Below are 25,927 nucleotides of genomic sequence, written 5' to 3'. Positions count from 1 at the left end.
ACATACTTGTAGAATGCCTTGGGGTTTTTCTTTATCCTGTCTGCCAAGGCCTTCTCATGACCCCTTCTTGCCCTTCTAATTTCCCTCTTAAGTTCCTTCCTACTAGTCGTATACTCTTCTAGATTTCTAACATCCACCTAGCTCCCTGAACCTTTTGTAGGCTTTTCTTTTCTTCTTGACTAAATTTGTTACAGCTTTCATGCACCATGGTTCCTGTAACCTACCATAACACCCCTGTCTCATTGGAACGTTGCTGTGCAGAGCTCCAGACAAATTTTCCTTGAAAATTTGCCACATTTCTTCTGTACATTTCCCTGAGAAAACCTCCTTCCAATTTATGCCTCTAATTTCCTGCCCAATAGCCTCATAATTGCCCTTACTCCAAATAAACACTTTCCTAGCTTGACTGATCCTATCTCTCTCCAATGCTAATGTAAAGGAGATAGAGTTATGATCACTATCCCCAAAATGCTCTCCCACTGAGAGATCTGACACCCGCCCAGGTTCATTCCCAAATACCAAATCAAGTACAGCCTCTCCTCTTGTAGGCTTATCCACATACTGTGTCAGGAAGCCCTCCTGAACACAACAAACTCCTCCCCATCTAAACCCCTTACCCTAGGGATATTCCAATCGATATTTGGGAAATTAAAATCTCCCATCACGACCACTCTGTTATTATCACATCTCTCCAGGATCTGCTTCCCAATCTGCTCCTCCACATACCTGCTACTATTGGGCGGCCTATAGAAAACACCCAGTAAAGTTATTGACCCCTTCCTGTTGCGAACCTCCACCCACAGAGATTCCGTAGACAATCCCTTTGTGGCATCCATCTTTTCTACAGCTGTGACACTATCCCTGATCAACAGTGCCACTCCCCCACCCCTTTTGCCTCCTTCCCTGTCCCTCCTGAAACTCGGCACTTGAAGTATCCAGTCCTGTCCCTGAGATAACCAAGTCTCTGTAATAGCCACCACATCACACTTCCAAGTCCACTCCTTGCGTTAAAATACACACATCTCAACCCTTCGGTCTGAGCGCTCCCCTTCTTCGTCACCTGCCTATCCTCCCTCTGACACCGTCTACAAGCCCCTTTTATTTTTAAGCTAACCTCCTCTCTCCCAGTCACCTCATTTTGATTCCCACCCCCCAACCATTCTAGTTTAAACCGTCCCCAGTAACCTTAGCAAACCTTCCCGCCAGGATATTAGTCCCCCTGGGATTTAAGTGAAACCCGTCCTTTTTGTACAGGTCGCACCTGCCCCTAAAGAGGTCCCACTGATCCAGGAACCTGAATGTAAGTTTACACACAAAGTGTGGCGAATAAGGTTGGGAGCTAAAAGCACAAATAGTAAGGAATATGATGTAGTGCTAAGAACAGAAATGTGGTTTAAAGATGATGAGAGTGCCCTATTTAACATACAAGCATATAGAATATTCAGGAAAGATGGAAAAGGAAAAAGGGAGGTAGGTGGCAGTAATGAGTAATTAGACATTGTAGTTTTGCAAAGAGAGGGTTTCCTTTTGAAGGCAAGGACAGAGTCTGTTTGGTTAGAGTAGAGAAGCTCCTTGGGCTTCCCAATAGTGAGAAGGTCGAAGATCAAATCTGCAAGAAAATCACAGAAGTGCAATGGTGTTACTGAGGGACTTTAATTATCCAAATATTGAGGAATTTCTGATCTGTGTTCAAGGAGAACTTCCTTCACCAACATATTCTTGGTCCAACTAGAGAGGAGGCATTGCTCGATCTGATGCTAGAAAATGAGGTAGGTCGATTGGGCCAAGTGTCTATGGGGGAGCATTTGGACAAGAGTGATCATCGTATCACAGGCTTTAGATTAATAATGGAAAATAGCAAAGAACAATCTGAAGTGGAAGTTCTAAATCGGGAGAGCTCATTTCAATGCAAAGAGAAAGGATCTAGCCAGGTTAAACTAGAAATAGAGACCGGCAGGAAAATCTGTAATGTAACTATGGTGATCTTTAAGGAAGATGTGCTTCAAGTACAGACTAGGTGCATCGTAAAAAGGGCAAAACGTAAGAGAGCCACAAACAGGGCTCCTTGGATGACAGAGAAGAAAGAGGTTATGATGAAACAAAAAAGGAGGGTGCATGATGCATGTCAGGCAAGTTCGCCAAGTGAAAACCAGGACAAATACAATAGGTTGAGAAGGGAGTTGAAGAGGAAAGTAAGACTAAGAAAGAGAGATAATGAAAATAGAATAGCTTTTAACATTAAAAGGAATTCAAAAATCTTCCACAAACACGTAAATAGTAAGCAGGTAGTAAGAGGTGAAGTGGGTCTTATTAGGCAAAAAGAGGCTGATAACTGCCTAGAGGTGCAGGGCAAGGCTAGGATACTTAAGATTTCTTCATACCAATGTTTATTAAGGAAGAGGAAAAGACAGAACAGCAGAAGTGGAGACAGTTGAGGCAATGGATAGCGTGAAAATTGAAAGGGGGGTACTGGAAAGGTTGGCAATGCTGAAGATAGATAAGTCAGCTTGTCAGGCGTGCATCCCAGGTTGTTATAGGAAGGGGATGTGGAGACATTAGAAGAGCTTGCCTTGACCCTTCAATCTTCCCTAGATATAGGAGAGATGCCAGAAGATTGGACAGTGGCAAATGTGACCCCTTTATTCCAGAAATGATGCAAGCACAATACCAGCAACTACATTTCAATAAGGTTTTGGAATTCTTGGAAAAACACAATGGACAGATTTGCGTTAATTAAGGAGAACCAGCACGGATTTGTAAAAGACAGATTGTGCTCAACTAATCTAATTGAATTTTTGATGAAGTAACAGAGAAAGTTAATGAAGGAATGTTGTGGGTTGACTACATGGATGTTAAGAAATTGTTTGACAAGGCACCACATAAAAGACTGATTTATAAAATTGAGGCTTATGGAATAGGAAAACCAACGTGCAACTGGATAAAAAATTGCCTTTAGGAGCGTAAGCGGCGAGTTGTGGTACAGAGGTTGCTTATCAGACTGAAGAGTAGCAGACAATCGTATTCCCCAAGGGTCAGTGCTAGAACCACTGTTTTTTTTAATGTACAAGTGACTTGGGGTTTGGAATGGGAGTAATATTTCAACATTTGTAGATGGTATCAAAACTGGAGGAGTGGCGAACAGGAAAGATGATACAAATTGTCTGCAACAGGTCAAAGTAACTTCATTGCAGTGTTAATGTAAACTTACTTGCAACACTAATAAATAAAAAAAAGGTGGGCTAACAAAATGGACAGACAAGTGGCAGATGGAATTCACTGCAGGGAAGTGTGAGGTGATGCACTGTGGCACATCGGACATGGAAAGGCAATATGAACTCAATGGTTCAGTTCTGAAGAGTATGCAGAAACAGGAATACCTGGGGGATACACATGCATCAAATTTAGAAGGTATCAGGATATTTTGAGCGGTTAGCAAAGCATTTGGGATCTTGGGCTTCATAAATAAAGGCACTTGAGTACAAAAGCACGGAAGTTACGCTGAACATATGATGTATTGGTCCTGGAGAGACTGCAGATGTGATTTACCAGAATGTTTCCAGGGTTGGGGTGAGGGTTAGGTTGGAAAGGTTGGGTCTATTCTTCTCGGAGCAAAGGAGATTTTCTAGAGGAATACAAGATTATGACAGGGATAGACAAGGTAGGCAAGGAAAACTCTTCCCATTCATTGATTGTAAAAGGACTAGGGGACAGAGATTTAAGATTTTAGGCAAGAGGTGTAGGGGAACATGACAAAGTACTTTATTGCGCAGCAAAGTGCAATTAGGAATGGACAGTAAATACTGGCCTAGCCAGCGATACCCACATCCCATGAAAGAACTAAAAAAAACAGTGGTACTGACCTGGAACTTGCTGCTCATAAGGATAGTAAATGTTGAAACAATGATTTCAAAAGGTAATTGGATGGGCACTTGTAGGAAATGAACTTGCAGAGCTATGGGGTCGAGTGGGGGGGGAACAGGACTGACTGGACTGCTCCACAGGGAGCCAGCATGGGCTCATTGGGCTGAATGGTCTCTTTCTGTGTTGCAAATAACTCTACGACATTTTGAAGTATTATGTAGGCAAACAAAATAACCAGTGCCTTCAAATATAAATAGTTACAATTCAAAAGCCAATTAGAAATTTTCAATAAGAATATTTTTTGTCTTTTTGTGTGTAATGCTCCCAACAGAAGCATGAGTACTCACTCACCCTATCAAACAAAAGCATAAACCACCAAGCATACACACTAACACAAGTATGAACTTGTCAATTTTTGGCCCAATGGTTAAATGAAAGGAAACAGAAGTCCTGATAGAAATGAAAGGTAAAAGCAGAGTAGATGCATGATAATTGGTTAAAATTATAGACAGATAGAAAATGTTTCTTGCATTTTGTGATGATACTGTGCCTTTAAGAAATGTATTTATTTTATGTTTCTTGTAAGGGGTATGTTTAGAATTCAGCTGTTTACACAGTGCCGATTTGTCTGCACCAGGCAGCTCATAAACTGAGAATGCAGGCAAATAATTGATCTTAGCTAATGGGATGTTTGTTTTAATCTGAGCTAATGCATTTTTGTTTATTTTTTCCCCAGGGATTTCAGAGTAGGGTTTTCATCAGGTTGACTGACAAGAGACAGAGTCATGTGTTAATGGGAGGAGTTAAGCTTACAGGGAAAAGCAAGCAGTTTCTGCATGGTTCTGAAAGAAGCAAGACGTATCTCTGCCTCTCTCTCTGGAGGCTGCTGTTTGACTGTCAGAAGGCAGGTGTCTCTCTCTCTCTGTCCAGAAGTGTTCAAAGATCTAGGATTGTTAGCAAGTACATAAGCTTGTATTGTTTGCTAACTGATTTTAAAGAGGAGTTTATAGGAGGAATATTGCTTGATTTGGAACAAATAGAGATAGATTAGCAGTTCAGTGTATCTTGGCACGTTTAAATATTTCAATTGGTAAAATTTAAGCTAATTTATTTGTTATAGTTAAATTGTATTGTTAACATGAAGTTTGTTTTGATAAATGCTTTCTAGTGTGTCAACAGAATCACAACTGGAAAGAAACACCTTGGGCGGAATTTTATGCGATTGATTCTAAGTGTCCAGCAAGCGTGAAAATGGGAGAATCCCTGATCCGTTTTTGGGCGTGTTTTCATAGAACAAAGAACAGTACGGCACAGGAATCAGGCCCTTCGGCCCTCCAAGCCTGTGCAGCTCATTGGTCCAACTAGACCGTTCGTTTGTATCCCTCCATTCCCAGACTGCTCATGTGACTATCCAGGTAAGTCTTAAACGATGTCAGTGTGCCTGCCTCCACCACCTTACTTGGCAGCGCATTCCAGGTCCCCACCACTCTCTGTGTAAAATACGTCCCTCTGATATCGGAGTTATACCTCGCCCCTCTCACCTTGAACCCGTGACCCCTCGTGATCGTCACCTCTGACCTGGGAAAAAGCTTCCCACTGTTCACCCTATCTATACCCTTCATAATTTTGTACACCTCTATTAGGTCTCCCCTCATTCTCCGTCTTTCCAGGGAAAAGAAGCCCAGTTTACCCAATCTCTCCTCATAGCCAAGACCGTCCTTACCAGGCAACATCCTGGTAAACCTTCTCTGCACTCTCTCTAAAGCCTCCACGTCCTTCTGGTAGTGTGGCGACCAGAACTGGACGCAGTACTCCAAATGTGGCCTAACCAGCGTTCTATACAGCCACAACATCAGACTCTATACCCCGTCCTATAAAGGCAAGCATACCATATGCCTTCTTCACCACCTTCTCCACCTGTGCTGCCACCTTCAAGGATTTGTGGACTTGCACACCTAGGTCCCTCTGTGTTTCTATACTCTTGATGGCTCTGCCATTTATTGTATAACTCCCCCCTACGTTAGTTCTTCCAAAATGCATCACTTCGCATTTATCGGAATTAAATTCCATCTGCCATTTCTCTGCCCAATTTTCCAGCCTATCTATATCCTGCTGTATTGTCCGACAATGTTCATCGCTATCCGCAAGTCCAGCCATCTTCGTGTCATCTGCAAACTTGCTGATAACACCAGTTACACCTTCTTCCAAATCATTTATATATATCACAAATAGCAGAGGTCCCAGTACAGAGCCCTGCGGAACACCACTGGTCACAGACCTCCAGCCGGAAAAAGACCCTTCGACTGCTACCCTCGGTCTCCTGTGGCCAAGCCAGTTCTACCCATCTAACCACCTCTCCTTGTATCCCATGAGCCTTAACCTTCTTAACCAACCTGCCATGAGGGACTTTGTCAAATGCCTTACTGAAATGCGACATCTACGGCCCTTCCTTCGTCAACCGTTTTTGTCACTTCCTCAAAACTCCACCAAATTTGTAAGGCACGACCTCCCTCTTACAAAACCATGCTGTCTGTCACTAATGAGATTGTTCCGTTCTAAATGCGCATACATCCTGTCTCTAAGAATCCTCTCCAACAACTTCCCTACCACGGACGTCAAGCTCACTAACCTATAATTACCCGGGTTATCCCTGCTACCCTTCTTAAATAATGGTACCACATTCGCTATCCTCCAATCCTCAGGGACCTCACCTGTGTCCAATGAAGAGACAAAGATTTCCGTCAGAGGCCCAGCAATTACATCTCTTGTCTCCCTGAGCAGTCTAGGATAGATGCCATCAGGCCCTGGGGATTTGTCAGTTTTAATGTTACCTAAAAAACCTAACACTTCCTCCCTTGTAATGGAGATTCTCTCTAACGGGTCAACACCTCCCCCTGAGACACTCCCAGTCAACAAGTCCCTCTCCTTTGTGAATACCGATGCAAAGTATTCATTTAGGATCTCCCCTATTCCCTTGGGTTCTAAGCATAATTCCCCTCCTTTGTCCCTGAGAGGTCCGACTTTTTCCCTGACAACTCTTTTGTTCCTAACATATGAATAAAATGCCTTAGGATTCTCCTTAATCCTATCTGCCAAGAACATTTTGTGACCTCTTTTTGCCCTTCTAACTCCCCGTTTGAGTTCTTTCCTACTCTGTATTCCTCCAGAGCTCCATCTGTTTTAAGTTGCCTGGACCTAACCTACGCCTCTCTTTTCTTTTTGATCAGATCCTCAATTTCCCTGGTTATCCACGGCTCTTGAATCCTACCTTTCCTATCCTTCCTTTTTACAGGCACATGCCTGTCCTGCAGCCTTATCAACTGTTCCTTAAAAGACCCCCACATGCCAGACGTGGACTTACCCCCGAACAGCCTCTCCCAATCAGCGGCCACCAATTCCTGCCTAATCCGGCTATAGTTAGCCTTTCCCCAATTTAGCACCCTACCCTTAGGCCAACACTCGTCCTTGTCCATTACTATCCTAAAGTTAACAGAATTGTGGTCACTATTTGCCACATGTTCCCCTACCGAAACTTTGACGACCTGAGCGGGCTCATTTCCCAGAACTAGATCCAGTATAGCCCCCTCTCTAGTTGGGCTATCTACATACTGTTCCAAAGAACCTTCCAGTACGCATTTTACAAATTCCTCCCCATCCAGACCCCCAGCCCCAAGCACTTTCCAGTCTATACCAGGGAAATTGAAGTCTCCCACTACAACAACCCTATTTTTTCTGCACATATCCAGAACCTCCTGACATATCCGTTCCTCTGCTTCCCGTGGGCTGTTGGGTGGCCTGTAGTATACTCCCAGCATAGTGATTGCACCTTTCCTGTTTCTGAGCTCCACCCACAGCGACTCATTACATGACCCCTCTAAATTGTCCACCCTCTGCACCGCTGTAATATGCTCCCTAACTAATACCGCTACTCCCCCCCCTTTTTTAGCCCCTCCTCTGTCTCGCCAAAAACACTTATACCCCGGAATATTCAGCTGCCAGTCCGGTTCTTCTTTTAACCATGTCTCCGTCACCGCAACCATGTCCAAATTCCGCGTAAGCATTAAGACCCGAGGTTCGTCTGTCTTACCTGTTACGCTCCTCGCATTGAAACAGATGCACTCCAGACCTCCAGGCCCACTCAGGTCATCCTGCTCCAGAATGCTCTTCTTCTTATCTAGCCTTGCCCTGGCCCCCAGCTCGACCCCAGCCTCAGTACTCACTGACCTACTGTTCATGCCCAAACGTAAGCACTTAGTCACTGAAAAAAATGATCTAGACCATTTCTAGCTGCTGTAGGCAGTAGGCCAGCCAGCCTGTAGAGGGAGCATGTGATTCTGCACATGCTCAATAGCAATTGCAGGGCTCAAACAGAGAGAGAGCGCTGTCAGGCCCCTGCTACTGCAGGCAGCCTCAACCAGCTTGCCCCCTCCCCCGCAACTGTGGGGGCCCGCGGCCGACGGTGAGGCCCAGAACTCATGGGCATCTAGCCCCCTGCCACCAAGACCAATTGGGCTCTGCCTCCCCCAATCCAATCACAACTAGAGTGGCAGTGACCCCCCCCCCCCCCGCCAATCCAATTCTGTTGCAGAGCAGCAGCAGGCCCCCCCTTCCCCCTCCCTCCAATCTGATCCCGTTGCAGAGTGCACAGCGGGTTTGCCCCCCCCTGCCTTCATGCCGAGCCACCATAGGCCCTAGACCCAGCCCAGTGGGCAGTGTCCAGGTGCCTGGCTGGCAGTGCCTTACCCACGGCCTCCCTGGGAGGCCTCAATGGCCTCCAGTTCCACCGGCGTGGTCAACAGGACTGTTCCCCGCTTTCCTCGCCAGACAGAACCTCTCCTGGCAAGGCCATAATGGCAAGTGAGCCCAGATGATTGAGCGCCAGACTCACTAAACACATGGAAATTCAAATCTAAATATATTTGAATAAGTTATTCAGCCTCTCACCGGAAATCCGGCTCTCATAAAATCGCAAGAGCCGAGCAATCAGGCATGATCTTGATTTCTCAGCTCTCGTGCGATTTTACCAGCGTGCTCCGCCAATCAAAATTCCACCCCTTCTCTCACATTAATGTCAAAAATTAAAGAAAAGGTTGGGGTCTAATCTAAATTCATAATAAACCTAGGGGTTCCTGATCTGGTCCCTAACAATTCTCAGTGGAAAATTCCATCTCTCAGCCAAGCTAAAAGCAAAATAAGTTTCCAGCTGGGTTGTGACAACTGTCTACCTACATAGACAGAGTGCACTTTGCTTACCAGCATTTTACTTCAAACTCAAATTCTTAAGTGCAGCCAAGTTGATGATTGTGTGACTAGTTTGTACTTCTTTCACTCTCAAGCAGGTTGAAAGATAAGGGAATCGATACTTCTAAACACAGTGCTGGGAAAGCAGCCAGATAGGGGGAATTCTATGGCAGGGACTGGGGTCTCGACTGCCAATTGGAGAGCCAGCGAGAGACCCGCGTTATCTCCTTTGGAGAATGTCAAATTACAAACCAATCAAGCAATTAACAGGCCAGTGGGACATCCTCGGCAGGCTCCTGAGGGCAGGAAGTCCTACCCACCCAAGAGCTGCCAGTCAGAGAATTTGCTCAGCAACATTCCCAGGGAGGGTCATGGAGTGACCCACAACAGAAGTGAGTGAAGGGAGAGGTTATTGGGGTCGGGTTTGTGGGGGAGGGATCAGCAGCAAGTCTGGGGGTGGCTCAAAACTGAGCCCTTCTCCCCCCTCCCAAGTCCCTCGATCAAATGAGGGACCAATTCCCCCCCTCCCGCAGACCATAAGCAGCCAGTACAGGTTTGCTTGTTGTGATCCCCATATGGCAACAGGCTGGCCTGCTGCTGGGCTGATACCAGCCGCAGTGAATGAGGCCCTTAAGCAGGCATTAACTGCCCACATAAGGGCCTCAATTAGTGGTGAAGTGGGATGGCCAACCATGGGCCTTCCCTCCATGGACTTAATTGGGGTGAAGGTGGGAAAGTGACATGAAGCCCGCCCACCATGATCCTATCTGATTGAATGGCCTCCCAGCCTTCAACTCATCATTGGGGAGGGCATAAAATATCACCATAAAGTTACATTGGAGGGTGGAAATCAGGGGATTTGTAACGTGCTCAACTGGTGACCATGCAATTTGCCCAGCACTTAGGACATAAGAAATAGGATCAGAGGTAGGCCATTCAGCCCATCCAGCCCGCTCCCCCAATGAGATCATGACCAATCTTATATGATAATTCTCAACTCCACCTTCCTATCTTGTCCCCATAACCCTAAGAATCCCTTACTGATTAAAAATCGGTCTTGAACATACTTAGTGACCCAACCTCTACAACCCTCTGTGGTAAAGAATTCCACAGATTCACTCCCTTCTGATTTGGATAACTATGGCCATTTCCTGGAATCCCCTATCTAATGGTTGTGTGGGAGCGCAGTCACCAAACAGGCTGCAGTGGCAACTCACCAACACTTTCTGAAGAGATGGTCAATATATGAATGCCAGTCTCATCAGTGACACTCCTATGCCTCAAAATGAATTATAGAAAAGCCAAACAGATCTCCCATAAGATGCGGTCAGGAAAGCATGCCACGATAGGAATTGTCCAATTTAATATCTGGTGTCCAGATTTGAAATGATGGCTACTTTGAGCTATTCCTGTTAGAACCATAGAAAATTACAGCTCAGAAACAGCCTTTTGACCCTTCTTGTCTGTGCCGAACCATTTTATGTTCTTCTACCTGGTGAATTCTAGGTCATCCACAAGGTAATTCACAATAATTTTCATTTAGCTGGGGCATTTAATTGATTAAACTTTGTAAAGCATTTGGTAAATTCTGTTTTAGTGTACAGTAGGTCAGATACATTTCCCATCAGACAATATATGCAACAGAACAAGTCGAAGAAGTGGAAGAGTCACTAGTCAACTATACTCAAAGCATTCTCATTACAACCTCAAGACTAATTAGCTTAGCTCCTAACTTTCCCTGATTTCATTTTAGTACAGTGTATTGTTGGTGCTCTCTACACCTACCTCAGCACAACATACAAAACACCCTGCTCCCAGAGATCACACTAAGCTGTGGTGGAAAGTACTTTGATAACAGTAAGATAGAAATGTTCAGCTTTCCCCTGTGTCACCCTCTCCTCGGGTAGGATTTGGTTGCTTTGTGCTAGGATCCCTATTCTACAATTCTTAGGGAAGAACAGGAATAGGCCCTTGAACCTGCTCCACTATTTAATTAGATCAGGGCAGACATGCATCTCAATTCCATTTCCTTGCTTTTGTTTCATGTTCCTTGATAACGATATCTAACGAAGTGATAAATAAGTGTCATAAAAATTTCAAATGACCCAGCATTTTGAGGAGCTTCAGATTTAACTACCCTCGGCACGGTGGCACAGTGGTTAGCAAGATCCAAGATCCACAAGAGTACACATCCAATCTACAGCCTTTGTTCTCCCCACTCCCACATCATGGGAGGCTGAACAGATAGAATAGAATGATTACTGCACAGAAAGAGGCAACTCAGGCCACTGAGTTTGCGCTGGCTTTCTACGAGAGCAATTCAGCTAGTTCCACTCCTTTGCCCTTTCCTTGTAGCCCTGAAAAATCTTTCATTCCTTTCCCTTTAAAGGACACAATTGTATCAACTTTGATGGACCAGATCGTTCTTATGGGAGACATGAACAGATAATCTAGACTGACATTCCACTGCAATACTGAGGGAATGCTACACTGTCAGACCTGTCACAGAATCATAGAATCCATTCTGTGCACAGGGAGGCCGTTCAGTCCATCGAGTCTGCACCGACTCTCTGACAGAGTGTCTTACCCAGGCCCTCTCTCCCACCCTATCCCCTGTAATCCCACACATTTATCCTGCTAATCCCACTGCTACATGTGCTGTGTGTGTCTGGTGAGTCATGCTGTGCTAGAAATAGTTCTGTCAGTTAATACCAGGGAAGTGCATTAGTGGTTCAGTGAGCACTCAACAGAAACTACTCTCGTCACCAAATACAGAATGGGCGGCATGGTGGCACAGTGGTTACCACCGCTGCCTCACAGCACCAGGGACCCGGGTTCAATTCTGGCCTCAGGTTGATTGGCCATGCTAAATTGACCCTAGTGTCAGGTGATTAACAGGGTGGGATTGTGGTCGGTGCAGACTCAATGGCCTCCTTCTGCACTGTCGGGATTCTAGGGTTCTGTGACGCAACATTCCAAAATAATGGGCCTTAATTTCCTAGTTCCAGAACAGTGCAACTGCAGCATAGCCCTTTAAATGTGCTGGGGAACCTCTGCCCAACAGCTCTGAGGTTCTGAGGTGAGGTTTGCACAGCAATTGCCTGGGCAGTGCAAACTTCCCATGGGCAAAAGCCACACACTGGGAACTATCCAAAAAAGCAATTTAAATCACAAACTTCCAGTTGTTTTATTTTATTCATTCTTGGGATGGGGGCGCGACTGATGTCACTGGCTAGGCCAACGAAGGCCTTGACCAATCAAGGTGATGCTGCCTGGTTTAAATTTCAAACAATGCTTGGCAGTTATTTGTCAGTCACCATCATGGTGCATTTTCCATGGTAATGCCTCTGCTAGAGTCCACTTGTCAACCAATCAGCACTCTCTTCTCAGACAGTATAAATTGTTGTTTTCCCCTTATATTGGTACTCGTGAAGGGTCCTGATAAGTGCAAGACAAAAAGCTTCGACTAGTCTCTCTTTTCAGCAATACTCAAGTTCTGTAAAACTAAATGGCTACTTATATCTTTAACGGTTGTTCAAATATATATCTGCTCCTTTACAAGCATTCCCTCTTTTATTATTTCTCTGTAAATAGAAAGCTATTGATAACTCAGATGACAAACCGGAGTTCCTTGGAAAACATGGAATCCCAAAGTGACACTAACTATTGTGCTGTTATTTTTAAAAAGCAGTTGCTAACCAATATGTTAGTTGTTTTCCTGGAATTAATTTCATCTAGATTTACCCCTATCATGGGGCTAGGGCCTGGGTGAGATTGTGGTCGGTGCAGACTTGAAGGGCCAAATGGCCTCTTTCTGCACTGTAGGGTTTCAATGATTCTATGATAGTTACTGTGATTCAGATATTAGTTACACTCATGGGCTTGAAGTGGCCAGGATACCCAAATTAGACTGAAATATATACATGTAACACATTAAAACAAACATTTTTGATGTTACTTTGGATATTTTTGAAAAATACGGTCACCAAAACTTGAGACTTGATAATCAAATTGGTCATATAATCAAACTTGGTCATGTAGAGTGCGAGTTATTCATTACCCCATAATCACCAAAATGGACTATATCAAAATACTGATAATACTTTTGCAAAGCAGGATTTGTTTTTCTTACCTTCCATTTAATGTAAACGTTCCTTTAGTCTTTTTAACTGAACACATTAATAGTAATATAGACCAGCAAATTTTCTCAATGAGGGGTTGTATTTGGGGAAAGAGTGAAAGCAAACAGCCAGTGATAGAAAGGAAGTTTCGTTTCTATAATTAAGGTTCAACCAAAATCGAGGAAGCTGTAAGCCTTAAAGATTAAAGGCATCAGTACAGTTTCCTGCCTCTTAATACCCTATAGATTTACTCTTTCTGAATTCTGAATGCTGTCTTTATACTTACATTGCTGCTCGATTGCCAGCTTGTACTGGTAATAATTGTAGTATTCACCTCCAAATAGAAAAGAAAACTTCGGGTTTTCTTTCTGTTTCTCCATCGTCATCTTCTCGAATTCCGGACCATTCCGGGCCACAAACTGTGCCAGTTTGTCAATGACATTCCTCAACTCCTGATCTGCAACAAGAAAACGTATTATTAAGCCTCAGAAGGTGCTGTGAAGAAGTCATTCAGACTCGAATCATAACTCTATGTTTCCCTCTCCACAGATGCAGCCAGAACTGCATTTTTTGTTTTTATTTCAGATTTCCAGCATCCGTAGTATTTCGTTTGATATTAAAACATGAATACCCAAACTGTGTCTGCATCTCAATTTTGTTTTCCATTCAAAATATTGGGATTAAGCCAAATTATGCTATACATACAAATATATTTTATAAGCTGTTTTAATGTCTTGTATCACGCCAAGCTCTTTACCCAGATTAGCTATTTTAGGACGGAATATCAACACTTTAAAAATCATTTTATAGAACATTACAGCGCAGTACAGGCCCTCCGGCCCTCGATGTTGCGCCGACCAGTGAAACCAATCTCAAGCCCATCTAATCTACACTATTCCAATATCATCCATATGTTTATCCAATGACCATTTAAATGGCCCTTAATGTTGGCGAGTCCACTACTGCTGCAGGCAGGGCATTCCACGCCCTTACTACACTCTGAGTAAAGAACCTACCTCTGACATCTGTCCTATATCTATCACCCCTCAATTTAAAGCTATGTTCCCTCATGCTAGCTATCACCATTAGAGGGAAAAGGCTCTCACTATCCACCCTATCTAATCCTCTGATCATCTTGTATGCCTCTATTAAGTCACCTCTTAACCACCTTCTCTCTAACGAAAACAACCTCAAGCCCCTCAGCCTTTCCTCATAAGACCTTCCCACCATACCAGGCAACATCCTGGTAAATCTCCTCTGCACCCTTTCCAATGCTTCCACATCCTTCCTATAATGCGGTGATCAGAACTGTACACAATACAGCTGCAACATGACATCATGGCTCCGAAACTCAATCCCTCTACCAATAAAAGCTAACACTCCGTACGCCTTCTTAACAACCCTATCAACCTGGGTGCCAACTTTCAGGGATCAATGCACATGGACACGGAGATCTCTCTGTTCATCCACATTACCAAGTATTTTACCATTAGCCCAGTACTCTGTAATCCTGTTACTCCTTCCAAAGCGAATCACCTCACACTTTTCCACATTGAACTCCAGCCCAGCACTGCAGCTTATCTATGCCCCTCTGAAACCTGCAACAACCTTCCGCACTGTCCACAACTCCACCGACTTTAGTGTCATCTGCAAATTTACTAATCCATCCTTCTATGCCCTCATCCAGGTTATTTATAAAAATGACAAACAGCAGTGGCCCCAAAACAGATCCTTGCGGTACACCACTAGTAACTGAACTCCAGGATAAATATTTCCCATCAACCACCACCCTCTGTTTTCTTACAGCTAGCCAATTTCTGATCCAAACCGCAAAATCACCCTCAATCCCATGCCTCCATATTTTCTGCAAAAGCTTACCATGGGGAACCTTATCAAACGCTTTACTGAAATCCATATACACCACATCAACCGCTTTACCCTCATCCACCTCATTGGTCACCTTCTCAAAGAACTCAATAAGGTTTGTGAGGCACGACCTACCCTTCACAAAACAGTGTTGACTATCCCTAATCAAATTATTCCTTTCTAGATAATTATAAATCCTATCTCTTATAATCCTTTCCAAAACTTTGCCCACAACAGAAGTAAGGCTCACTGGTCTATAATTACCAGGGTTGTCTCTACTCCCCTTCTTGAACAAGGGGACAACATTTGCTATCCTCCAGTCTTCTGGCACTATTCCTGTAGACAATGACGGCATAAAGATCAAAGCCAAAGGCTCTGCAATCTCCTCCCTAGCTTCCCAGAGAATCCTAGGATAAATCCCATCCGGCCCAGGGGACTTATCTATTTTCACACTTTCCAGAATTGCTAACACCTCCTCCTTATTAACCTCAATCCCGTCTAGTCCAATAGCCTGTATCTCAGTATTCTCCTCGACAATGTTGTTTTTTCCTGTGTGAATACTGACGTAAAATATTCATTTAGCGCCTCTCCTATCCTTTCGGACTCCGCGCACAACTTCCCACTACTGTCCTTGACTGGCCCTAATCTTACCCTAGTCATTCTTTTATTCCTGACATACCTATAGAAAGCTTTAGGGTTTTCCTTGATCCTACCTGCCAAAGACTTCTCATGTCCCCTCCTGGCTCCTCTTAACTCTCTCTTTAGGTCCTTCCTGGCTAACTTGTAACTCTCAAACGCCCTAACTGAGCCTTCACGTCTCATCTTTACATACGTCTCCTTCTTCCTCTTCACAAGAGATTCAACTTATTTAGTAAGCCATGGTTCCCTCACACGACTGCTTCCTCCCTGCCTGACAGGTATTCATTGAGGACGCGTAGTAGCTGTTCCTTGAACAAGCTCCACATTTCAATTGTGCCCATCCCCTGCAATTTCCTTCCCTAACCTATGCATCCTAGATCTCGCCTAATCGCATCATAATCTCCCTTCCCCCAGCTATAACTCTTGCCCTTCGGTATATACCTATCCCTTTCCATCGCTAAAGTAAACGTAACCAAATTGTGGTCACTATCACCAAAGTGCTCACCTACCTCCAAATCTAACACCTGGCCTGGTTCATTACCCAGTACCAAATCCAATGTGGCCTCGCCTCTTGTTGGCCTATCTACATACTGTGTCAGGAAACCCTCCGGCACACATTGGACAAAAACTGACCCCTCTAAAGTACTCGAACTATAGCTTTTCCAGTCAATATTTGTAAAGTTAAAGTTCTCCATAACAACTACCCTGTTACTTTCGCTCCTATCCAGAATCATCTTTACAATCCTTTCCTCTACATCTCTGGAACTTTTCGGAGACCTTTCGAAAACTCCCAACAGGGTGACCACTCCTTTCCTGTTTCTAACCTCAGCCCATGCTACCTCAGTAGATGAGTCCTCATCAAACGTCCTTTCTGCCACCGTAACACTGTCCTTGACTAACAATGCCACACCTCCACCTCTTTTACCACCTTCCCTGCTCTTACTGAAACATCTAAACCCCAGAACTTGCAACAACCATTCCTGTCCCTGCTCTATCCATGTCTCCGAGATGGCCACAACATCGAAGTCCCAGGTACCAACCCATGCTGCAGGTTCACCCACCTTATTCCGGATGCTCCTGGCGTTGAAGTAGACACACTTCAAAACACCTTCCTGCCTGCCGGTACACTCCTGCGACCTTGAAACCTTATTCATGACCTCACCACTCACATCCTCCTGTACACTGGAGCAACAATTCAGGTTCCCATTCCCCTGCCGAATTAGTTTAAACCCTCCCGAAGAGCATTAACAAATTTCCCCCCCAGGATATTGGTACCCCTCTGGTCCAGGTGAAGACCATCCCGTTTGTAGAGGTCCCACCTACCCCAGAATGAGCCCCAATTGTCCAGGTATCTGAATCCCTCCCTCCTGCACCATCCCTGTAGCCACGTGTTCAACTGTTCTCTCTCCCTATTCCTCTCCTCGCTAGCACGTGGCACGGGTAACAAACCAGAGATAACAACTCTATTTGTTCTAGCTCTAAGCTTCCACCCTAACTGCCTGAATTTCTGCCTTACATCCCCATCCCTTTTCCTACCTATGTCTTGGGTGCCTATGTGAACCACGACTTGGGGCTGGTCCCCTTCCCCTTAAGGATTTCGAAAACACGATCCGAGACATCACGGACTCTGGCACCTGGGAGGCAACACACCAACCGCGAGTCTCTCTCACTCCCACAGAATCTCCTATCTGTCCCCCTAACTATAGAGTCCCCAATAACTAATGCTCTACTCCTCTCCCCCCTTCCCTTCTGAGCAACAAGGACAGACTCTGTGCCAGAGACCTGTACTCCATGGCTTACCCCTGTTAAGTCATGGCCTTTGCCTCATGAGATGGAAGCTTATAACCTATTGTTATTAATACATCATAGGAAATAAATATTCTACAATCTATTGTAATCTTGTGCAAATATCTGTATTGTGCTCTTAACCATCTCAAATGGTTCCCATTACTGGTAGTCCTAAAATCCTCAGCGCTTAATATCAATCTTGCTCCAAACTGGAAGACTTGATGGTACAGCTCAAAAAGCAGGGAGATTCCCCAGTGCCTCCCAGTCTATTCCTATCACTAAAACAAACTGCATGATCATTTAACACATTGATAACTGGGATCTTGGTGTGTGTAAACTTGTTACACCTACATTACAATGGGGACTATGCTTCAAAAGTACTGTGCTTCATTGACTTAGAAGAATCTTGAAATATCGCATGCTGATGAAAGAATGAACAAACTTGCAAAGCGCACTCCAAAGAATTGGGTGCTTGACATCTAACAAAATTATTAACCACAGATTAAAATTACCAAATGAAAACAAAACATTTGCAATCCTTTTGGGCAAATAACGCGGGCCTGAGGCTGCACGCCACGTCACACGGGCCCGAGGCCATATTCCATATAATATGGCCCCAACCCATACTCCCTGTAACATGCTCCTGAGCCCAGTACTCAATGAGATGGCATTTGGGTTCAATGACTTTTCCTTCCATTCAAAATGCTGAAAAATGCAATGACACCATTACAGATCATGGTCACTTTTCCTCACTCACCTGATACCAGCAAAAAAAATCAAATCAACTGTTTACACAATGTATTTGGTCCTTGCATTGTACAAGTTGGTACACACCGAATGCACCTGAAAACAAATAATTCTGCTTTAAAAAAATGTTTCTTAGGATTGCCCGTTGCTGGCAAAGTCAACATTTATTGCCAACCCCTAGTTGCCCTCATGGTGATGGTAGTGGTGAGTTATCATGGACAGTGTCCTGTCTGGTGAAGGCTGTCCCATTGCACTCAGGCATGCAGATCCAGGATGTGAGCCCAGTAACAAGGAGGAACAATGATATACCTTCAAGCTACAGTTTGCAAGTGCTTTGAGTTATCAAAAGATTCATTTGCAACACACAAGTGCCAGGGAATGACAATCTCCAATAATCACCCCATGACATTCAATAGCACTACCAGCACTGAATCCCCCACTATCATGATTCTGCAGGCTACCATTGGCCAGAAACTGAACTGGACTAGGCAGATGAATACTGTGGCTACAAGAGCAGGTCAGAGGCTAGGAATACTGTGGTGAGTAATTCACCTCCTGACTCCCCAAAGCCTGTCCACCATCTGCAAGGCAAGTCAGAAGTGTGATGGAATACTCTCCATCTGCATGGAAGAATGCAGCTCCAACAACACTCAAGAACCTTGACACCATCCAGGACAAAGCAGACCACAATGGTACCCCATTCTCAAATATTCACCCCCTCCACCACCGATGAATAGTGGCAGCAGTATGGACCATCTACAAGGTGCAGTGCAAAAACTCCCAAGGCTCCTTAAATAGCATCTACTGAATCCATGACTACTACTATCTAGAAGGAAAAGGGGGGCAGACACATGGGAACACCACCACGTGGGAAGATCCCCCCCCCCCCAAGTCACTCACTATACTGACTTGGAAATATATCACCATTCCTTCACTGTCGAAGGATCAAAATCCTAGAACTCGCTCCGTAACAGCGGTGTGGGTGTACCTACACCGCATGGACTGCAGCAGTTCCAGAAGGCAGTTTACCACCACCTTCAAGGGCAATTAAGAATGAGTAAAAAACGCTGGCCTAGCTAGCAATGTCCACATTCCATGAATGAATTTAAAAAAGTTATACAACAAATTACTGCGGATGCTGGAATCTGAAACCAAAAGAGAAAATGCTGGAAAATCTCAGCAGGTCTGGCAGCATCTGTAAGGAGAGGAAAGAGCTGACGTTTTGAGTCCAGATAACCCTTGGACTCGAAACATCAGCTCTTTTCTCTCCTTACAGATGCTGCCAGACCTGCTGAGATTTTCCAGCATTTTCTCTTTTGGTTTTAAAAAAGTTATGGTGGCAACTAAATGCAAATCTTTCACTTCATTAATCAATTTATGGTTTTGACTTATGAAAACGAGATCTAGCATAGTCCATCAATCTCTTTAGATGCACCAAAATAACATCTTTGGTTATACAAAGGCCAATTCTTTTAATTCAAATTCCCTATTCAAAATGCGGCTGTGCGTCACTAGTATTCTGGTTATGGTATTGGCTCAAAGCCTGACAGCTCCAAGGGCAACATTTGAGGTTCTTTCCTTTTGAAAACACAAGTGTGTTAATACACTTATCTGTGTAGACCCAAAGTAATTACCCCCCCTCCCCCACCACACTATCATAGAAAGATAGGAATAGGAGTGTGCCACTCAGTTCCTTTCTGCCATCCTACAAGATCTTTAATAGTCATAGTCAGCTTTAACCCATCTCACTGTTCCATTTTTCATACTTCATTCAATTCTGCCCACCAACTCCCTGAACTTAGGCTTCATATATTACTTGGAATCCATCCTATTACTTTTCTCTGTAGCCTCTCAAATGCATGGCTTGCGATCAAAATTGAACAAACATTGCACTCCTAACTACCATCCACCCGGAACAACATAGACCCTCAGTAAAATACTTGTACTCTGCTCTTCTGTGTCCCAGGTCAGCATTTGTAGCTTGAAAAATAATTTCCACACTATCTGGACATACAAACATTCTTTGCACATTTTCAAAAGATAAACTAAAACACATTTCTGTTTTGAGACTATTTTACTACATGTAATCTTGAGTACAGTGACCAGTGAGTGCTGCTTTGCTGAACACATTATAAAGGGCGGCACGGTGGCACAGTGGTTAGCAATGCTACCTCATAGCACCAGGGACCTACGTTCGATTCCTGGCTTGGGGGTCACTGTCTACGTGGAGTTTGCACATTCTCCCAGTGTCTGCGTGGGTTTCCCCCGGGTGCTCCGGTTTCCTCCCACAATCCAAAGATGTGCAGGTTCGGTGCACTGGCCATGTTAAATTCTCTCTGTGTACCCGAACAGGCGCTGGAGTGTGGCAACTAGGGGAATTTTCATAGTAACTTTTTTACAGTGTGAATGTAAGCCTAATTGTGACTAATAAATAAACTTTAACATATTAGGTGGACAGAAAATATCTCTCCACTATTGTAAACTGTTGACCAGGACACGCAACTCTGAGGCATGTAATGGAAATTTGGAGCCATCTCATCTAAAAGATGGCAAGGCACACTTTGTAGATGTTCATCATTAGAATGGATTTCAGATTGATGGCGAGTCTGGGTTATGCTTTGGGAAAATTTGACAAAAATGAAATGGATATTAGACGACACTGATCCAGTCCTATAAAATAATCTATTATAAAATGGTTATGTTAGTCCCGCCATTGTTTTAACAGAGGGAAGTCTTACATTTATAGAATTTCGCAACAAAGGAACGGTAACGCCACGCTTGTGCTCACATTGGCCTCACTACAAACTCCATTCCCTCCGCTCACCCCAATGCCACCATTCAGGAATCTTTCCCCCTCCCCCCCCCCCCCCCCCGAAAAAAAAAGTTTCAGTCTCCGCATGCGCAAATCACTCCGAGACGGTGTTGTGCGCACGCGCAGGTTCAACCCAAGCGGCGCGCCTGCGCACAGATGGACCCGAGTTCTTCGCACGCATGCGCAGCGTGGAGGTCGGACCATTTCTGGTCAGAGATGCGCAGGGAAAGGGCCCGGATACATCTTCACAATAAAAATTCACATTTCCCAGCGCAAGTTTGGTTGCGAAGGGCAATATTTCGGCACTCACCCTCAGGAGGCACCGGCATATCCATCGCGGCGGCTTTCTCTCTCTCCGCGCTCCCAGATATGATGGTTAAATCCTCATGTCACAAATCCAGCACTCGCGCTCCGAATGCAAGCGTCTCCAACCGGAAGGGAAACTGACCGACGGCAGAGAATGTGCGACAGTGGGCGTGGTTTACATTGCACATGCGCATTGTTGCAGACGTGCCTCCGTGGCCGCCATCTTTGTTCGGGGCGTTGGGTTTGGTCAACATTCCAGCAACCTGACAAGAATGATTTAAGCTCATGGAGGTGCTGAAAAAAAAACTAAATCAGCAGGTCTGGCAGCATCGGTGAGGAGAAAGAGCAGAGTTAACGTTTCGAGTCCTTTTGGCTCTTCATCAGGATTGAAGGAAGGGAGAATATGTTAGAACTGGGTGAGATTACAACAGATTAAGAACAAGACAGCCTGGTGTGATTTACATTGAGGCAATACATGTATGAAATATTTTTTTAAAGGGGTTAAGATGGAGGAGAAAGGTCAGAGTCTAAAGTTGGTGAACTCGGTGTTGTATTCTGAGGGCTGCTACGTGCCCAGTTGGAAGATGAGATGCTGTTCCCCCAGCTTGTGCTGGGCTTCACTGGAGCATTGCATCAGGCCGAGGATGGACATGTGGGCAAGAGAGCAAGGTGCTGAGTTAAAATGGCACCATCAGACTGAGCAAAGGTGTTATACAAAGTGGTCACCCAACCTACATAAGAACTAGGGAGAGGAGTAGACAACTCTGTCCCTCGAGCCTGCTCCACCATTCAATACTATCATGGCTGAACTGATCTCAGCATCACCTCCACCTTCCTGCCTGCTCCCCATGACCCTTCATCCCCACTACTAATAAAAAAACAACTTCCTCCTCAAATTTGATTAGTGTTCTGATGTCTGCTGCACTCTGGGGTAGAGAATTCCATAAGATCACAACTCTTTGAAGTAATTCTTCCTCATTTCTCTTTTAAATCTGCCACCCCTTACCCTAAAATTATGGCCTCTCATTCTAGAATGTCCAGCAAGGGGAAGCATCCACTCTACATCTATTCTGTCAATCTCCTTTAGTATCTTAGATACCTCAATTAGATCTCTCATTCATTTAAACTCCAGTTACTATAGGCCTAAACTGCTCAATTTCTCTTCATAAGACAAGTTTTTCATCGCTGGAATCAATCTAGTGAAACTTCACTGAACTGCCTTTACTTCATTTACATCCTTCCTCAAATAAGGGGACCAAAACTGCGCAATACTCCAGATGCGGTCTCACCAATGTGCTATGCAGTTGCAACAGCACCTCCTTACTTTTATATTCTACTCCATTAGCAATGAATACCAAAATCCCATTTGCCTTCCTTATTACCTGCTGCACCTCCATACTAACTTTCTGCAATTCATGCATGAGGACACCCAGATCCCTCTTCACTGAAGCATTTTGAATGTTTCTCTCTATTTAGATAATAAGTTGCCATTTTATTCCTCTGACTAAAATGGATAACCTCACACTTATCTATGTTCAATTCCATCTGCCAAATTTTGGCCCACTCACCTAACCTATCCAAAGATGTGTGGGTTAGGTTGATTGGCCGTGCTAAAATTGCCCCTTAGTGTCCTGAGATGCGTAGGTTAGAGGGATTAGTGGGTAAATATGTAGGGATATGGGGGCAGGGCCTGGGTGGGATTGTGGTCGGTACAGACTCAATGGGCCGAATGGCCTCTTTCTGCACTGTAGGGTTTCTATGATTCTATATCTATTTATAAATTTCTTATTTCCTCATTGCAACTTGCTTTCCCACTTATTTCAGGTGGAAAAAGTTGACTATAGTCAAATTTGCATACTATTTGACTGTAGCACATTATATCCCTGCATCAAAGTCTTTAATATAGATTGTAAATAGTTGGAGCCCCAAGGACCGAACCCTGTGGCACCCCAATAGTTGCATTTTGCCAACCAGAAAAAGACCATTTATCCCCACTCTATGTTTTCTGTTGGTTAGCCAGTCCACCATCCAAGCTAATATATTACCCCCAAACCTGTGGGATCTTATCTTTTGTGCGGCACCTTATCAAATGCCTTCTGGAAGTCCAGACACAATACATTTACAGAACCCCCATTATCCACTTTGCTTGTTACATCTTTAAAGAACTTTATCAAATTAGCCCAGCACAATTTACCCTTCATAAAACCATGCTGACTCTGATGGATTGTGTTTTGACTTTCTAAACGTTCCGTTACTACTACCTTAATAATGGATTCCAACAGTTTCCCAATGACAGATGTTAAACTAACTGGTCTCTAGTTTCCTACTTTCTGCCTTTCTCCCTTTTTGAACGAATCCAATCGAACCTTTCCAGAATCCAGGGAATTTTGGAATATTATAATCAATGCCTCCACTATCTGCTGCCACTTCCTTTAAGACCCGAGGATGAAGGCCACTAGACTTTGGGACTTGCCTGTCTTTAATCCCAATAGTTTGCTCAGTACTTTTTCCCTCGTGATGATGATTGTTTTAAATCCTCCTTTTCAACAATCTCTGCATTAACTATTACTTTTGGGATGGTTCTACTGTCCTCCACTGTGTTCCCCATTATTATCTCCCTAGTCTCATCTTCTAAGGGACCAATGTTGATTTTAGCTACTCTTCCTTTTTATATACTTGTAGATTCTTTTACTATCCGATTTTATATTTTGTGATTAAATCTGTTTCATAATTTACCTTGTCTCTTTTTAATACCCCTTTGTTGTTCTTTAAAAGTTTTCCAATCCTTTAGCCTGTCACTGGCCATTGCAATATGGTGTGCCTTAATTAATGCCTTTATGTTATCTTTAATTTCCTTGCTTAGCAACAGATGCATTTTCCCTTCTTACAGTCTTTCTTCTTCTCTGGAATATATTTCAGTTGGGAGAAATTTAATATCTCCTTTAGTCTCCCCAGTGCAGGGGAGACTGCTTTGGGAGCGGTGTATACAATAGGCCAAATTGAAGGCAGTGCAAGGAAACTGCTTAATTTGAAAGGAGTGTTTGGGGTCTTGATCGGGGAGGAGGCAAAGGGGCAGTTGTTGCACCTTCTGCGATTGCAAGGAAAGGTGCTGTGGGAAGGGAATGGGGAGTTGGGCGTGATGGAGGAGTGGACCAGGGTGTGACAGAGGGAGCAAAGTTGATGGCATCATCTTGAGCTATAAAATCCAGTAAATGATGTCAGAATTATACTTCTGTAGAAGGGGCTGGAGATTTGCGTAATTTGGCCCAGGTTCATTTTGATTTGATTTGATTTGATTTATTATTGTCACATGCATTAACATACAGTGAAAAGTATTGTTTCTTGCTTGCTATACAGACAAAGCATACCGTTCATAGAGAAGGAAAGGAGAGAGTGCAGAATGTAGTGTTACAGTCATAGCTAGGGTGTAGAGAAAGATCAACTTAATGCAAGGTAAGTCCATTCAAAAGTCTGACAGCAGCAGGGAAGAAGTTGTTCTTGAGTCGGTTGGTACATGACCTCAGACTTTTGTATCTTTTTCCCAACGGAAGAAGGTGGAAGAGAGAATGTCTGGGGTGCGTGGGGTCCTTAATTATGCTGGCTGCTTTGCTAAGGCAGTGGGAAGTGTAGACAGAGTCAATGGATCGGAGGCTGGTTTGTGTGATGGACTCGGCTACATTCACAACCTTTTGTAGTTCCTTGCGGTTTTGGGCAGAACAGGAGCCACACCAAACTGTGATACAACCAGAAAGAATGCTTTCTGTGGTGCATCTGTAAAAGTTGGTGAGAGTCGTTGCTGATATGCCAAATTTCCTTAGTCTTCTGAGAAAGTAGAGGTGTTGGTGGGCTTTCTTAACTATAGTGTCGGCATTTCATTTCATTTCAGCATTTACACTATTTTATGGGATTGTTCTGTCATTTTAAGTGTTGTCCTGTGTCCTGTTCGTTGCTCCCCTGGGCACTGTTTGTCTTGTACTTCTCAGGCAGCAACTGGGAAACTGCTGGGAAGTCTCCCTCCCCTTGTCACTGTCCTTTGTATGGTTGGCACTTGCAAACGCTCACTGTGCTGCCACCAACCCACTCGAACATGCGAAAGTCTGGTGGAGAAGGACTTGCTCAAGGCCATTGTTAATATATCACAGAAGGAGGTTATTCAGCCAATTATCCTGCATGAAAATGTTTTTCCTCATGTTGCTTTTCTTTCTTTTGCCAATTGCTTTAAATCTGTGTCCCCTTCTCATTCATCTGAAAGAAGAAGTTAAATGACTAACTTCAAAGTCATCAGGTAAAAATATCCACATTTAAGTTGTCAAAGTGTGGTGGAATCATGGGGTTTGACGGAGCAGGCTCAGGTTAATCCTCACTTGAGCCTCTGCTGACCCCTCTTCATGTCATTATGGTCACTGCTGTAATGTAGGCAGCCAGTCTCCATAAAGCAAGATTCCACAAACAACAATATAACAATGATCAGATAATCTGTGTTTAGTGTTGGTTGAGGGAGAAATATTGGTCAGGACACTGCTCTGTTAGAGGAGGACGACAGGTG

At 44.1% G+C, this 25,927-nt stretch overlaps 1 protein-coding gene across 2 annotated transcripts in view; it reads right to left on the bottom strand.

Annotated features, from left to right (window-relative positions):
• cherp (calcium homeostasis endoplasmic reticulum protein) overlaps positions 1 to 21,530 on the bottom strand; it is a 91,886-nt gene extending 70,356 nt beyond the window's left edge. Inside the window, exons 1-2 of one of the 2 annotated variants that reach the window (XM_078198065.1) lie at positions 21,386 to 21,530; positions 13,510 to 13,680 (exon numbers count right to left, since the gene is read on the bottom strand). In XM_078198065.1, the coding sequence (XP_078054191.1) occupies positions 13,510 to 13,680; positions 21,386 to 21,410 (196 nt within the window). In that variant the 5' untranslated portion in view covers positions 21,411 to 21,530. The remainder of the gene's footprint in view (positions 1 to 13,509; positions 13,681 to 21,385) is intronic. The other variant, XM_078198066.1, reaches the window with a different exon arrangement.
• Positions 21,531 to 25,927: the final 4,397 nt, after the last annotated feature.

This window comes from Mustelus asterias, chromosome 26, assembly GCF_964213995.1.
Source record: "Mustelus asterias chromosome 26, sMusAst1.hap1.1, whole genome shotgun sequence".
NCBI classification, from domain to species: Eukaryota; Metazoa; Chordata; class Chondrichthyes; order Carcharhiniformes; family Triakidae; genus Mustelus; species Mustelus asterias.
Note: the sequence above shows the minus strand (reverse complement) of the source record. Positions and strands in the feature narration are given on the sequence as shown.